Genomic DNA, 16,680 nt, shown 5'->3' with positions numbered 1-16,680 from the left:
GAGACGCATTGGAGCAACCTGAACTTTTGTTTGAACTGAAGCGGTGGGAGATATGACATTTAAAAGACATATTGGTTCGTGAGGTATAGTTTGTGTTACTTTAACTGTATTTTAAACTTGAAAGTTTGCATCCTTTATAAGGAGTGTAATTTCTTATTTTTGTTCTGAGTTCAATGTTTCCTGTTAAGATACCGCTCTCTTTAATTTCACTTAATGTTAGGGGCATACAAAACAAAGTGAAAAGAAAAGCAATGTTTTTATTTAGCAAAAGTCTGTGACGAGGAGGAGTGCGGGGACGGGCCGTGACGATGCACGCCCGGCCCTCAATCGGGCTAATCAGCCGAGGAGAGGGATAAATGCAGCCAGATGCAGCAGTTTGGGAGAGTTAGAGCCACATGCTGCTGCTGTGTGTGTGTTTGTTTGTGTCTTTTTGTTTAAGCTCTTATTAAAATATTACTTCGACTGTTCAGCCAGTTCCCGCTGCCTCCTTGCCCATTTTTAACCGTTGTTACACTCTCATTTTACATTCCTGCAAGAAACCCATTCTAGTTCCTTCTGGTCAAATCAGTGGGGTGATAAAATTATATTTAGTCATGGTAGCACTCATTCTGCAGGTGTGGCAATCTTGTTTAATAACTGTCCAAAGAAAATAATTTCCTCCAGAGTAGACCTACATGGACATTGGGTAGCAGCAGTGTTGAACATTGAAAGTACTTTTTTTTCATCTTTATTAATCTTTATGGTCACAGTAATGTTAAATGAAATCAACAATTGCTTTTTGATATTTTGATATTTCCACAATTTCTCTGAATTGAAGACGTTATACCCAACAGAACATATTATTGTTGGAGGACACTTTAATGTAGCACCTGATGAGGCACTTGATTGATATACATCAAAATATGACCATTCATGGCCAAATTCTTCCATTTCTGATTTTTGTTACAGCCATAAAATGGTAGATGTGTGGAGACATCTTAATCCTAATCGTAAACAGTTTTCTTGGTTCAAATCCTATGCATCCAACAAATCAAGAATCGGTTATTGGCTTATTTCAGACAATTTGTTCGCTTATGTTAAGGACTGTGCTATTTCTGCAGCTCCTCTTACAGACCTTTGTAGTATTTCTTTATTTGTTAAACCAAAAACTGGGGATACATGCAACACGGGCTACTGGACCTTTAATGCTGGTCTGCCTAGTAATGAAGAATTTTGTGACAGAATAAAACAGTTAATTGAGAGTGTCAAAAACAATAAACAATTAAATTCTAGTGTAAACTGATGGGAATATCTTAAATTTAAAATTCGGGAATTTTCCATTAATTATAGTAAAATTTTATCTAATTTAAGAAGTCAAAAGGAGCACAATCTTATTTATGAAATAAATAAATACTGCAGTAAAGATACACACACAAAAAATCAAGTTCTGTTACTGCTAGGTCTTACCTTACAGGTATATGTAAGGTCAAGAGCAAAGTGGATCGAAGATGGCGAGAACCATTTATCCTTCTTTGAGTCTAAATCGATTTGCAATCGGATTACCCAAAGTATTTAACTAATTCACCAGCACTTTGAGCAAAAGTTTGGAGATGTACTTGCGTGTCGTTGCATTTCCTTGCGTTGCGTTTCTTTGTGTTGCTTGGTTCTTTGGCGTTTTAAGAAAGTTCGTTCCGTCGATGTCTTGGACTCTGTTACGATCGCGGATAGTTATTGTCTGGATGGCTGATAAAGTGGGCTTTGAAGCGAGGCCTTCTACAAGGAAGACTTGTGACTCCCATTGGGTGTGTGAACCATAGAGCAGAGAGTGAGAGGCTTCCTCGGGACTTTTGTGTCCCGAGTTTTCCTTGGACTCTACATGGCACGGAGGATTAGGAAGAAACAATAGAGCCAAAGAGAGGAGACCAAACGACGGTTCCAAGAGAGCGTTGCAAGAGAGAAGGGCGTTCTTCCTGTTTTGGAAACATTTCAACTGAAATTGGCTACACCCCAAAGGTGTCCTGAGCCAATCAGAAATGACTTTTCAGAGTCACAAGGTCGACTGGTCTGTCCTTTTCAAAGTTGATTTACAATCCTTTGTGTGAAGGATCCTTTCAACTCCCGCTCAAAAATAGTGCGTGTTTACTCATGGACATGACATCCGTTGTCATCAACATTCTCTACGTAAACAAGCAAGCATTTACACACTAAATCATACTGGTTAATTCATTGGTTTTACAACATGGATAATACATTACATGTTATGAGAAACCTGATTGTTGGGGTATATTATCAGGTTAGGATAGTTACCATTCTTAGTAGAATTAAATGAATCATACAAGATTAAAGAATATAATCATTGATTTGTCAGTTATAAGTGATTACAAATCACTACACATATTTTAAAAGGTACATCAGGCTATAATCATTCATTTGTCAGTTATAAAAGTGATCACAGGTCATAAAGTCATTTTCAGGATAATCTAGCAAGGCTAGGTTTTGTATACATTGTGGGTCCATGCGGTCTCTGCTGAGCTAAGAGAGAATGTCTTTGGAATGTGCAGATGGGGAGAGGAGGTGTCCCGGGGGAGGAACAAATATCATTGTGTTAGGTCTATGTTGATTTTGGACATTGGGAATGTCTTCACGAGTCTCTGTTTCCTGATATGGCCGTGGATTTATGCATTAAGGTCACAAGGTGTTACTTGGCCATTTGGTCTTACAGAGGGTTTAAGTTTGTGGAACAAAGAAGGGTTTTCTTTATTAGTCAGCTCTGTCATTACAAATCCTAGTTTGAGATTAAGCAGGCATGGGAGAAACGGTCTCCTTCAGCAATTTAGGCGCCATGGATTTGTTTTTATGACTCCCTAATGGCTCGGTGGGGGATCTCTCTGATCTGTGGAATGTGGTATTGTGTTCATTTGATGGCTTCAGCCTAAACCAGGTAAAGACTCAAAGTATGTAGACAATCTTCATCCAATACCTTTACTCAACAATGATTATAATATCTTTGCACATATTTTTGCAAATAGATTAAAAACTGGAATAAGCAATATGATTAATGAATCACAATCAGGACTTTTTAAAGCACAGTCTGTTCACAGTGATATAAGATTGTTATTGAATTGCTGGATAATCGTGAATGGATCTAGGATGATGAATTTATTTTATTTTGGGATTTTAAAAATGCATTTGATATGTTAGAGCATTCTTTTCTTTTCCGTGCCTTGCAGTCTTTTGGATTTGGTGAAAGATTTGTAAATATTATAACAATTATCTTCCCTGTGGCACATCCCAGATATTTTTAATTGGCCGTGGAATAAGGCAAGGTTGACCCCTATTTCCCCTCCTCTTTATTCTAGCAGCAGATATGTTGACCACCTTGATTAACCAGGACTCGAGTTTGGAAAACCAATAGGAATTAGTCAATTAGTAGATGATACTTCTTTGTTTCTTCAAGATAGAGAACAGATCCCATTAGCTATTTCCTTAGTTTAACTTTTTTCTAGGGCATCAGGTCTTCAAATATACATGAACTAATGTGAGCTAATAGCTTTACATCAGTGTGTTCTTACTTCAGTTGTTTTCAAGAACATTTTGAAAATAATTAAATTTTTGGTAGTCTTACTGACCAAGGTAGAATACTTGTCTAGGGTCATTTATCCTGCAATGGCATTAGCTCCCTCTTCTTCTATCTTAAATTTTTTTATTTTTTTATCAAAACATATAATTTTATTTGGAAAAACAAAATATTATATTAGGAAATCTAATTTGGTCACACCATACGAAAAAGGAGGATTGAAGGTTATCTATTTCGAAAACATGAATGCTATGTTAAAACTTAAATGGTTGCATATTTTTTTTGAACAATAGTGATAGTTTTTGATTTACAGTTTCATCATCATTTTTTAAGAAAATGGGCGGTGTTCACTTTTTACGTAAGTGTGATTTTCATATCAATAAGCTTTCTATGAAACTGTCAAATTTCCATCAGCAAGCTTTATTACATTGAAAACACTCCAATTTGGAACAATAGATACATCCTTCACTAAAATAATTCATTTTATAAAGAACGGTTTAGTAGAAACCTCTACTGTTCTCTGGTCTGTGAAAGATTTATTGGATGATAATGGAGACCTTCTAGACTACAATGCTTTTACTCTCAAACATGGGTTCGTTTGTCATCCAAAATCATTTTTTACAGTTATAAATGCTATACCTGCTGGTATAAGAATGATGATGAAAAGTATCCAACTGTATGATCAAGTTACCCCAGCTCTATCACTGTTGTACATTGGAGAAACTGAGTTTGAGAGTGAGAAATGTACCAATAGACACATAAGACAGGTCCTTAATGAAACATATTACCCATATCAGATTCTAAGAAATAAAGTAGCCATACTTTTAATACACACATTACAAAACATATTAGAACATCTTACTTGAAATTTCCGGTTCCTCCCAAAGCTAAAGAAACTAATTTCAAAATTCGAAATGACATATACCCTTCTAATCAGTTTTTAAGCACAAAATGTAATGTTGAAAATGCTCCCTGTAATTTCTACAATTCTTTTACAGAATCTACAGAACATACACACTACCGGTCAAAAGTTTTGAAACACTTGACTGAAATGTTTCTCATGATCTTAAAAATAGTTTGATCTGAAGGCGTATGCTTAAATGTTTGAAATTCGTTTTGTAGACAAAAATATAATTGTGCCAACATATGAATTTATTTCATTATAAAACTAAAAGTTAATAAAAATAAAAAAAGTTTTTGAAATGGATGAATTGGACCAAATAATAAAGAAAAGCAGCCAATAAGTGCCCAACATAGATGGGAACTCCTTCAATACTGTTTAAAAAGCATCCCAGGGTGATACCTCAAGAAGTTGCTTGAGAAAATGTCAAGAGTACATGTCTGCAAATTACTACTTTGAAGATGCTAAAATATAACACTGTTTTGATTTATTTTGGATTTTGTTTAGACACAACATAATTCCCATAGTTCCATTTATGTTATTCCATAGTTTTGATGACTTTACTATTATTCTAAAATGTGAAAAAAAAAAAAAAAAAAATATAATAAAGAATAAGTGTTTCAAAACTTTTGACCGGTAGTGTATATTTTTTTATATGTGAATATTCTGCTGCCTTTTGGAAAAGAATGCAGGATTAGTTATTAGAAAAATTCATGATTGATATTACATTCACTTTTGAAAAATGCCCCATCGCCACCTGGTAGCTCTAGGAAAACAAAGCATGGTGGGCACATGCATTTGAGAGGGTAAATATAAGAGGACTATTTAAAAGTCACACAAAGTGTCACACTTCCTGTTGACATTTGGTTGCGCTTTGACCATGACTCACAATAGCCACATCAATATGATTAGCCGACATGACCAATCATACTCCTCAAGTTTGATCTAAATCTGTCAATGCACACAGAAGATACTAGACGATTCCTATTTTTTTCGCCATAAATATATTTATTGCCTCGCCATGGCTACACCATTCGAGATATCAAAAATCCACTTGCAATTTAGCATCTACAATGTCTTGGCATCATGTTGACCAAATTTGGTGAGAATTGTATGAATCCTCTAGGAGGCGTATTTAAAAGTTCATGGCCTACAATTTTCAAAAAATGCACATTCAATCCAAAATGGCTGACTTCCTGTTGGGCGGAGCTAATGACTGTAATTTTGAAAGTTGTCCGGATTGATGAGAGCAATATATATAGCAAGTTTGGTGACCATAGAAGAAACTGACCCCACCACTTTTGTCAAAAGGTGGCGCTACAGAGCTCCCCAGCCACGGCCATGTTAACTTTTTCCCAGGCCTAATGACCAACAACTCTGTGTGTGCAAAATATCATAAAAATTCAAAAACGTGAATATACATAAAAATATACAAAATAAACTGCAGATGAATAATCATTTATTTTTTAGTAGGTATTGTTTAAAATAAACTAAATTCAGGGATGCAAACTATTAACTTTCTGGTTACAGCCAACTGCTTTGAAGCTAATTTGCCCAAATTTTGGGGTAAATTTTCTACATTTTAACTAAAGCAACCAATAACTAAATCAAATGCATATCTGAACTGTTAACCTGGGAAGTAATTATTATAATTTTTTTTAATTTTTTTTGTATACTAAATTCAGTTTCATAAGTCTTAAAATAATAAATCAAAAATAATATTTGGCAGCATGGCATACAATTAAATGGCATTAGAGCAGTTAGAACTGTATAACTAAATATTAAACGGTTAATAATAGTAGTAGTACACCTTAATACTGTAATACCGTGGTATTTTTTGTGACTGTTATCGTACCGTGAAAATCTCATTCTGTTACACCCCTAGTGTATACAAATTACACATTATTATTATTATTATTATTATTATTAAACTATACAATTGCCACAAATCTTATGCCACCAATCCAGATTGAGTGGATGCTATGTAATACTAAAAGGGCAACACTAATAAAATATCAAATATACTTTGATTATTATGGACCAGCAGTGTCTGGAAATTATTCTAAACAATTTTGAAGCAATTCAGGTAAATATAAGAGGACTTTTTTTTAAATCTGTGGTCAAATATCTTGTAAATACTTCCTGTATTAAATACATGAAAATAATTAATCATGGTGATTCTTATGATTTTAAAATATATTTTATGTCAAACTACATGTATTTATCACAATACAAACAACTGCAACACAATGAACTGTAAGCTGTTAAGAGAAAATGTAACATTGTTTGTCTTCTATGCGGAGCCTAGTAGCGGTCACATGACAAATGAACAAAAGACTCATCAGATCTGAAGACTGCGTTGGGAGGTGAACTAATCAATTCTGTTTCCTGTAGAGCCTATGCGGCTGTCACATGACTAATGAACAAAATTACTTGAATAATGATTTGTTCATTTTGTTGAACTAGATTCAAAGATCCAAGTCAGTCTACTACTATCACTACTACTTTCAAGGGGAGGCGTTTGACATCTCAAACGAGCCTAACATGAGGGTCCACTGATGAAAATGGACTCAACCATTTTGTCCAAAACAGACTGATCCTCTATTTTTATGTGATCATGTAATCAAAAATGTCTAATTTCAATAACATATTGATACTTATAAAATTGTATGCTATCAAAATGGATGTCTCCCCTATTCTGTGGACTTTCCTGCATATTTTGAGCCCACCCACACCTTGATCTGTGATTCACAGCCAGAGCTCTCATTCAACACAGATCAGACACACCGTGGCAATAGGCTCCTTTGAGATGAGCAAGTTCTGCGCAGAATCGATCACTGGTGATCACCGACAGGTGCATGCCGTTTAGAAATCTGTCTGACTTCCTGTGATGTCATGACGATGGATGACAAAAATACTCACGCAAAAGCGAGGCGGCCACAGTTGCTTTTTCCGAGCTGTGTGAACTGCAAGCACAATGGGAAATGACTTGGTGACGACACAGCTTAATGCTTATTGGCTTAAACAACAGTGATGTATCTTCTAAAATGTTAGATTTTTTATCTATAATGTAATTTTTTTATGTGAGAGGTTTTTCAAACATTAGTTTTTAGATCCCAAACTTTATATCTACTGTCCCAACTTTGTAATTTTATGAAAAAAAAAAAAAAGTCTTGTCCTGTCCTTAGAAAAAGCTTTTATATAACTGATCTTTTTGTATTATTGTTCTCAAATTCATATTGTGTTTTTATGCCAATTCCTGACTAGTTTACTCAGATAATTGTGCAGATGTGGACGTTTGGGATTCATTCACCAATGGAGCTTGGCTGTCCTCTATTGGACATTTCTGTTACTGCATCTGAGCACTTTAGCACTCAACCTAAAATTTGAAACAGAACTGGCTTTGATTTTCTAGTATTTGTACATTTCAGTTGATATTTGTAATACATGTGAATGTTTTACGGCCATCCTTAGCATCTATTCTCAATTTGGCTGGGAATATCAGTGCAAAAGTGACCTTCCGTTGATGTAAATGTTTCTTACATTCCTTGAATCGATCACATTTCTCTCTTGTTGAGTTCACAAAGTCTGGGAACAAGAAAATGCTGTGATTCTTCCAAGAAATCTTTCCTTTACTCCTCACCTCAAATAATACAAGATCTTTATCGGATGATCTCATAAATTTGGCCAGAATTGATCGGGGCCTGTCTCCCGTGGATCACCGAGCCAGAGCCCTGTGAGCTCGCTCGATTTCCAGCTTATGGCCTGCTATGTCAAGTAGACTCGGAAAGAGCCCATTCAGGAATTCCACCATATCCTGTACCTCCACTCCCTCCAGGACTCCCATGATACGGATGTTATTCCACCAGCTACGGTTTTCCATGTCCTCCAACTTCTCCCAGACATACTCCACATCCACCTTGGTTGCTAGCAGATTAGCAGGTAATTCCCCCCATTTCTCGACATCCCCCACTCTTATACCCACATCAGTAAACTTTGCCTCCATTGCAGTGATCGATCCACATATCACAGCAAGATCCTCCAAGTCAGCAATGACCTTCTTCAGCATTGCCGACATGTTCAGCATCTCTCGCCGCATTTCCCGCACCTCTCCGACTAAATCGACTCCCAGGCCTGCGGTCTGCTCGGGGGTGTCAGCTTGAGCACGTAAGTGTCTTTTAATGTCTCCAGAGCCCAAGGATTTTGAATTCTTTGACACATTGTCCTCCTAGAACAGTTATGGAACAGAGTGTATCGAATCTCACCGGTTTATGTCATAAAAAGTATTAAAACTAGCAAAGTGCGCAGAGCTCGCCGTTTACAAGTCCGATCCTCGCATGGTGTCACATGACTCCCCGAGATACACATTCTTAACAATTTAGTTGTAGTTCACCTGTGTTTGTTTATTGACTGTGCAGATGTAAGTTGTAATATTATATCTAAGCTGTGGATATACCCAGATGCTGCTTTTTCCATCGGCTGCCTACAGAAGGATTGACTTAGGAACATCTGTTTGAAAAAAGCTTGGAATAATTTGTTTGTGTGCTCTTTTCACTTTATTGGCAAGAAGTCAACAGGGGGGATTACTTATATTATCCACCGTTACGGTCCGGCTATGATAGACGTCCAGAAACGGAGCGCAATGAATTACATATAAACGATAGCATTATTGTGCTGACAGGTGTGTGTACATGTGCCGAAAGTTCATTAGACATTTTGAGAGTTTGTTCATTACTATTCAGCGTTTGCATTTGTGAATGTTTCACGTGTTTTGAAATGGCATATAAAGGAACAGTGTTTTTCCTGAACTGTCTGTGAGTAGTGACAGTTTTCATGCTGTGATGTTAAATGGATAAATTCTACAGTGAAAGACCAGAATTATTAGATGAGACATGTACAGTAGTGAGATGTTTTATTACGTTTGAAATTAATTGTGTTATGATTTTCCTCTTTCTTGCCTGCAATTCACTTTCTTTTGAGTGTCTTTGCAGAATGTGCATGTCTTCCTTTAATGGGAAAAGGTGATTTGGAAAACAGTGTGGACATTAATTCAGTATCAATTACATTTATTTGTACACTGCTTTTAATAATACATACTGTTTAATAGTTGCTTTACAGAGAACATTGAACTTTTGCGTACAATGTTTATAATGTATGTCCAAATAAATATGTTTATTTGTATTGCATGTAGTTATTTTTGTACGGTCCAGTTTATTGTGTGGCTGCTAATACATCGTTATTTCCTACACAAGAACAATAAATTCAATCTATCAACAGGATCAGTTGTTCAGTCAACACTAAAACATTTAATGTAGGTTACAGCATTTAGATATGGATATTATGTATGTAAACTAACAATTATAAAGCTACATTGAGCTTACTACACAGTCATCTCCAACAAACTAATTGTATTTTATCAGAAAAACGGCAGCATGACAATATCATCGCCTGAGTCCTGTAATACACGAGCATCCTGCTGTCTGGACCTCTCCTGTATCTGCAGTAAATACATAATCTCAGTACAACAAACTCTTCAGGTTCTGACTAGACTCAGTATATGCTTTAAAATAAACATAATTATCTACAGTTCTCAAAACATGTCCAAATTTACAGCTGTGAAGGCGCTAATAGGCTAAATAGCTTTTCAGGTTAGTCTGCTCAGGTTCTTCCATCAATGGATAAAGACTCAACAAAAAAACTAAAATGCTTCTATTTGCAATATTTGGCCATCATCCTGAAACCCATAATCATTAACAGATAGGTGAGGAAGAACAATATCGCCTCGCTATAATTGTGATCATTTGTTCTCAAGTTTCTGTCATTTTTAATGCTGCGTTAGTACGTAACAATTATTTACGCTTAACCGGAAGTTCCGCCCACATCGCCTGCAAAGCGTCATGGGAATATTGTGGATAGCCTATATATAGGATGCATTTAAGTAAGGTGATTAACCCGCTAGTAAACAAGCGCTTCGGTTTACTGGTCTTCAGCTCTTTTAGCTTTTCCATTTATTACTGGATCATTTGAATCAACAATATTCAATAAGATTTTTGTTTTTCTAAAAACATTGTTAGTGCATTGGTAGTCAGTGTTGGGTAAGTTACTCTAAAAAAAGTAATTAATTACTAACTACTTATTACATCATCTACAGTGTAATAAGATTACTGTACTAATTGCTCTGTCTGAAAGTAATTGCATTACTTATTACTAATTACTTTTTAAAACCCTGATCAACCTCGACCAGATGAAAAATACAAGGATAGACATGAAACTGTTCTTTTTATTCTTTGAAATAAATCATATAAATATGTTACATTTTGATTTTAAATTCACTATTGTTTTACATATAATTGTTCTATAGTCTTTCCAGTATTTAATGCAATTACATCAGAAGTAACTAATTAAATTACTGAAAGTAAGAGTAATCCCATTACTTTTTTTTTCAAAGAAAAATTTAATTAATCACTTAGTAATGCATTACACCCAACACTGTTGGTAATGTCTTGCAGTGTTGTCTATTTCTCATCAAAACCATTTAATTATCGTCATGAGGCATATTTTTTTCATCTCTGTTTCGTTATCACAAATAAATAAAAAATCACATTCAACAAACATATTCCTCAGTAGTTTCATTGACGATATTAACACTGGCTGTATGTAAAACAAAATCTATTTTTCATTACTTAAATTTGAAAAAACAAACATTAAATTGTAAAATATTTATTGTATTGGTTTTAATTAATGCGTATTTACATTGATAAATCATTGTATTACAATATTTTTACAGTATTGAGAATCTGAGAATCATCGTTAAGAAAAATGAGAATTACAAACAAACTCAAAAGCAAAACCTCTTGATGAATTAATGTAACTGGAGTTTGAAGAGAAAGTGCAAAATGAAGGGAATTGTGGAAAATAATGCTGATATCTAAATGGTACTAAAAATACTATATATACACCGATCAGCCACAACATTATAACCACCTGCCTAATATTGTGTAGGTCCCCCGCGTGCCGCCAAAACAGCACCAACCTGAATCTCAGAATAGTATTCAGAGATGATATTCTTCTCAACACAATTGTACAGAGCGGTTATCTGAGTTACCGTAGACTTTGTTAGTTTGAACCAGTCTGGTCATTCTCTGTTGATCTCTCTCATCAACAAGGTGTTTCCATCCACAGAACTGCCGCTCACTGGATGTTTTTTGTTTTTGGCACCATTCAGAGTAAATTCTAGAGACTGTTGTGTGTGAAAATCCCAGGAGATCAGCAGTTACAGAAACACTCAAACCAGCCCATCTGGCACCAACAATCATCCATGCGATTATCTAATCAACCAATAGTGTGGCTGCAGTGCATAAAATCATGCAGATATGGGTCAGGAGCTTCAGTTAATGTTCACATCAACCATTAGAATGGGGAACAAATGTAATTTGGACTGTGACATGATTGTTGGTACACATCTGGGATGGCATGAGTGTGAGCAAATGATGAGAGAATTTTCATTTTTGGGTGAACTATCCCTTTAAAGATCACATGGACACGTAAAAAATATTATAATAGGAAATTTTTACAATACAGTCAATTCCTGATGGTTGAAATCAAGTCCCGCTACTGAAAATACCATTTTACAGGGAAATGTGTCACATTATAAGTTATAAGTTATGTTCAGACTATCAGTCCAAATCCGACTTTTAATTTTTTCCGATCGGAATCTGTTCTTCATGATTCACTGTCCACACTGTGTATCTCTACTGACCAGATCCGATTTGTGCGTTCATTTTCTGGCATATTTGCAATGGTTGCTATAGCAGTGACGTTGCTTCAGTACACAAAAAAACAACATGGAGGGGTGTGGAATTGAGATTGTAGCTCATAACATGGCATTGTGTAGCTGCGGCGCTGGACTATGCCTTATGAGGCAGCAGCAGAGATGGAGGAGGCTGGCATGCACTGCTTTATTTTGTGCTGCCCTCTCCGCAGGTGTCATAGTTCAAAGCGGTGTGTGGTTCAGACTGGCTAGCAGTGACTGGTGGACTCATGTGATAGCCACCTTTAATGAAACGATGTGGCGGTCGAACTTAATGATTCCCTTAATAATATTCTCAGCTAGACCTACGCTCCGCCACCACACAGCTTATTTCCGCCACCACAGCTAGCATGTTTCCTGCAACAATGTGTGACGGATAACATATCTTTACATAGCGAGAAAAAGGAACACTCCAGAAAGCCACAAAGCCAGTCTGATCAGAGCGAAACAGATTTGCAGAACTGTGATTTGAACAGGATTTCAAACCCCATATGAATGTAGCTTGAAATAGATTTGTAAAAATTGTATTTCATGTGTTTTTTATTTTTATTTTTGCCGTTCAGACTTTCTAAACATAATCAGGTTCCAACTGAATATCCACAAAAATAGGATTTGGACTGACAGTCTATACATAACGTAGCGAATGGCATCTCATGTTGTCTTGAAGTGCTATGTGTCTGTCTCTCTCTCTACTATAGGATCTATTTGAGCCACAGACGGGTCTGTTGAGGTATGTGCTGGAGCAGCCTTACTCCAGAGACATGGTCTGCAACATGCTGGGCCTCAACAAACAGGTACCCCCATCTCCCTCTTTCTCTCTTTGCTTTTCTCTATGTCTCTCAGTGCTCTCTCCCTCTTCTGCCTCACATGTCCATCTCTTTCTTTGTGATGAGAAGTGATGGAGAGAGCTGGAGAGATCAGCAGTCCCACACTCCCACAGTGAGTGAATGACAGCGGACCGCACTGCAACCTCCAGAAATACTCCCTGCCAAACTAGCACCTTTATAAAGCTCAGCCTCGACTTGGTTTGACAGATCTTTCTCTCTTTCTTTCGGGCGGGACTTCTTATTGTCTGTCTGTCCTTTCGGCCAGCATGCCTGTCCATCCCTGCTGTCTGGTAGGGAGTATAACCCCGCCTGTTTCTCTCGTACCTGTCTCTGGGGGTGTGGTCTGGCTTGACTGACAGGATTACTTGGAGCTGGCCTCCTAGTCACAGTATTTGTGTTTTCTTTTTTCTTCCTTTATTTTTGTTCTGTCCTGTCTTGCCCCGCCCATCCTCCTCGTCGTCCTCCTCCTCCAATGCACTAGACCTTGAACATTGCTCAGGTATGTTCACAATCTTACTGTTGTATTGTGACTAACCAGATTCTGGAAGCTTCCTCATAGCCAAACCAAACGATTCCATCTAATTGCAACTGAAAACTATTAAAGAAAAAGAAAAAAAAAAAAAAGGAAAAAAAGAAAATTAATGTAGGGCTTGAAATTACTGACTGATACAAGCATTTGTTAGAGCATTTGAAATATTGACCAATTAATGCATCAGCTTTCTACGTCAAACTTCTGCACTATTTCAGACAGACTGCTCATGACTTCTTTCTCTCTTTCCCAAAATTTAAACTTTCTTCTAATTACATTTATGTCATTGACGCGAGCAATTATAGAATAGATTCATGTTCTTTACTTAAACTTAATAGCTAAAGTCTTTGTTTTTTCTTATTAAATTTAAGAGCAGAATTTAAAGTGTTTTAAACCGTTGTATAATGTAAAATGTATTTAAGGGTCGTTTTCAGGAAACGGTGCCATTTATGCTCGAAAATGTCAGGAAACAAAAAAGATATATCATTTCATTTGAAAACGTCAGAGCAAAACTTTCAAGAAATAGTTTTTTTTTCCAACCTCAGGCCTAAAGTACCAGGCCTGTAACCACCATAGACATTGGGGAACCAGCAAAGGGCCCAATAATTCAGATTATTGATTAAAAGAGATGGATTTCTCAATGCCTGATTCTTAAACTATTACCCCTAATCCTGAATATTTGGTTTCAGCCTTGAAATGTATCAAAAGTGCTATATTATTTCATCCCACATCGTCACAGTAATTTAGGGATTTATATTCTTAAAATTTGAATACATAACTAAATAAATTCTGTGTGCCTTGCAATAAATCACACATCATTATAGATTAAACAAATTCATGGCATTAATAACCCATTTTTCTTGCAGCACATGTTAAATGATTAGGGTTAGTTAGGGTTAGGGTTTTGGGGTTGACTGTTACAGGGTCAAAGATCTGAACAAACATGCACAATATCATCACACCAACCTTGGGTTGCATGTTATACCGGTGTCATGGTACCACTGCATTACTCAAGCTTTAAAATACTGGCGGTATCACAGTGTTTTTCAACCGCTAGTACCGTATTTACGGTAATACCGTAATTACCATTGTATGTGTTGTAATAATATTCCCAGATAGTATTGGTATTTGTCTGAACTCCGAAAATTTAATATCGAGCTCGGTTGTGAAGCGGCATTTGTGTCTTGCCTCACTGCGGTATCGGCATTTGTTTGAGCCGAGTGCTGCGATTGGGGTCGTAAAGACAGGATGCTAGACGAAGCACAAGAGATTAGAACAGAACACGGGGATCTCGAGACATGCTCCTTTCAGCATGGAGCCTAATACCTCCATGTGACAACATGGACACCCAGAATAAAAAGAAATGCGCAGGTGGAGGATAAGAACCCACTGTCACTCCATTAAATATGATGTCAGAAAGATAAAGTCACTATTTTAAAAGGGGGAAATGTCACATCATAACAGGGTTAAACAGACAGGAAGGGAAAAAGATAAATTCTGCATTTTCACAGAAAATGATCGAAGCATGTTAGAAAAAAATACACAGACAGTGAAAGCATTATATTTAAATTTAATATAAGCTAAATTTAAGTTGATTTAGGTAGACATCTACGGTACATAACCCATTAAAATGTAATGTTGATGAATGAAAATGATCAATATTCTGAAGAAAAACAGACATTTATACATTGAATTGTTTGATTTTGAGTTTTTTCGCCATACATCCAAAACAGGTAAGTCTTGAGGTTTCTAACTAATGGCACCGTTTGCTGAGAATGATCTCCTATTATTAGATTTGAAATGACAAAACAGTTTCTAATAAAGTTCCTGGATTAATTGGATTAAATAAGGAACATTAAACTAAAAGAAGTTCTATTTTACAATTTAGTCTCTCCGCAATCATACTTGGGCCACACTGCCCACAATACACATTAAAAAACAGTGCAATGAGCCATTCTCTTGTGTAATCATGTAAAAGGGCCACACACACACACGCACACACACACACACACACACATCACTACTCCTCTTTCAGGGATGTTAAAGCATACCTGAGAATGAAGACAATCTGTTAATTTCAAGCCCTGATTGGTGCATGCTGTGTGTGGTTGTGCTGGTGCTGTTGTGTATGTGTTCTGCAAGTGTTTATTAGATGTTGTGTGCTGCTAAACACAGATGATACACTCTCCCACCTTTCCTTAATATGATATTATGCTAACCTGCCTTCAGAATAATTTTTATTTAGTAAATATTGATGAATATGTGTTTTTAATTTCTCTGACACATTTAGCTAAATCTTCAGTTTTAAACAGTTCCCATAAAACATTTAAAATAATGACTGACAGTTTTATCCATAGCACATACATATATATATATATACACACACACTACCGTCAAAAGTTTTGAAACACTTGCCTGAAATGTTTCTCATGATCTTAAAAATCTTTTGATCTGAAGGCGTATGCTTAAATGTTTGAAATTAGTTTTGTAGACAAAAAAATAATTGTGCCACCATATTAATTTATTTCATTATAAAACAAAAATTTAATAAAAAAAAAAAAAAAAAAGTTTTTGAAATTGATGACTTGGACCAAATAATAAAGAAAAGCAGCCAATAAGTGCCCAACATAGATGGGAACTCCTTCAATACTGTTTAAAAAGCATCCCAGGGTGATACCTCAAGAAGTTGCTTGAGAAAATGTCAAGAGTACATGTCTGCAAATTCTAGACAAAGGGTGACTACTTTGAAGATGCTCAAATATAACACAGTTCTGATTTATTTTGGATTTTGTTTAGTCACAACATAATTCCCATAGTTCCATTTATGTTATTCCATAGTTTTGATGACTTTACTATTATTCTAAAATGTGAAGAAAAAAACAGTAAGTGTTTCAAAACTTTTGACCGGTAGTGTGATATTTTATTATTCATCTCTGAACCTACTAGATCTATGCCTTACCTCCACAGAATTATCAATTCCTTTTCTATATTTTCGGGATACAGAGTTAATTGGTCTAAATCCGAAGCGTTGGCTCTGACTGCGTACTGCCTAGTAAC

At 36.1% G+C, this 16,680-nt stretch overlaps 1 protein-coding gene across 1 annotated transcript in view; it reads left to right on the top strand.

Annotated features, from left to right (window-relative positions):
• Positions 1-16,680, top strand: part of LOC127416019 (mediator of RNA polymerase II transcription subunit 23-like) — a 119,309-nt gene that overhangs the window by 36,758 nt on the left and 65,871 nt on the right. The window contains exons 8-9 of the mRNA XM_051655090.1: positions 12,966-13,061; positions 13,576-13,593. Coding sequence (XP_051511050.1) covers positions 12,966-13,061; positions 13,576-13,593 — 114 coding nt within the window. The remainder of the gene's footprint in view (positions 1-12,965; positions 13,062-13,575; positions 13,594-16,680) is intronic.

The sequence above is a fragment of the Myxocyprinus asiaticus genome, chromosome 25, assembly GCF_019703515.2.
Source record: "Myxocyprinus asiaticus isolate MX2 ecotype Aquarium Trade chromosome 25, UBuf_Myxa_2, whole genome shotgun sequence".
Taxonomy (NCBI): Eukaryota; Metazoa; Chordata; class Actinopteri; order Cypriniformes; family Catostomidae; genus Myxocyprinus; species Myxocyprinus asiaticus.
Note: the sequence above shows the minus strand (reverse complement) of the source record. Positions and strands in the feature narration are given on the sequence as shown.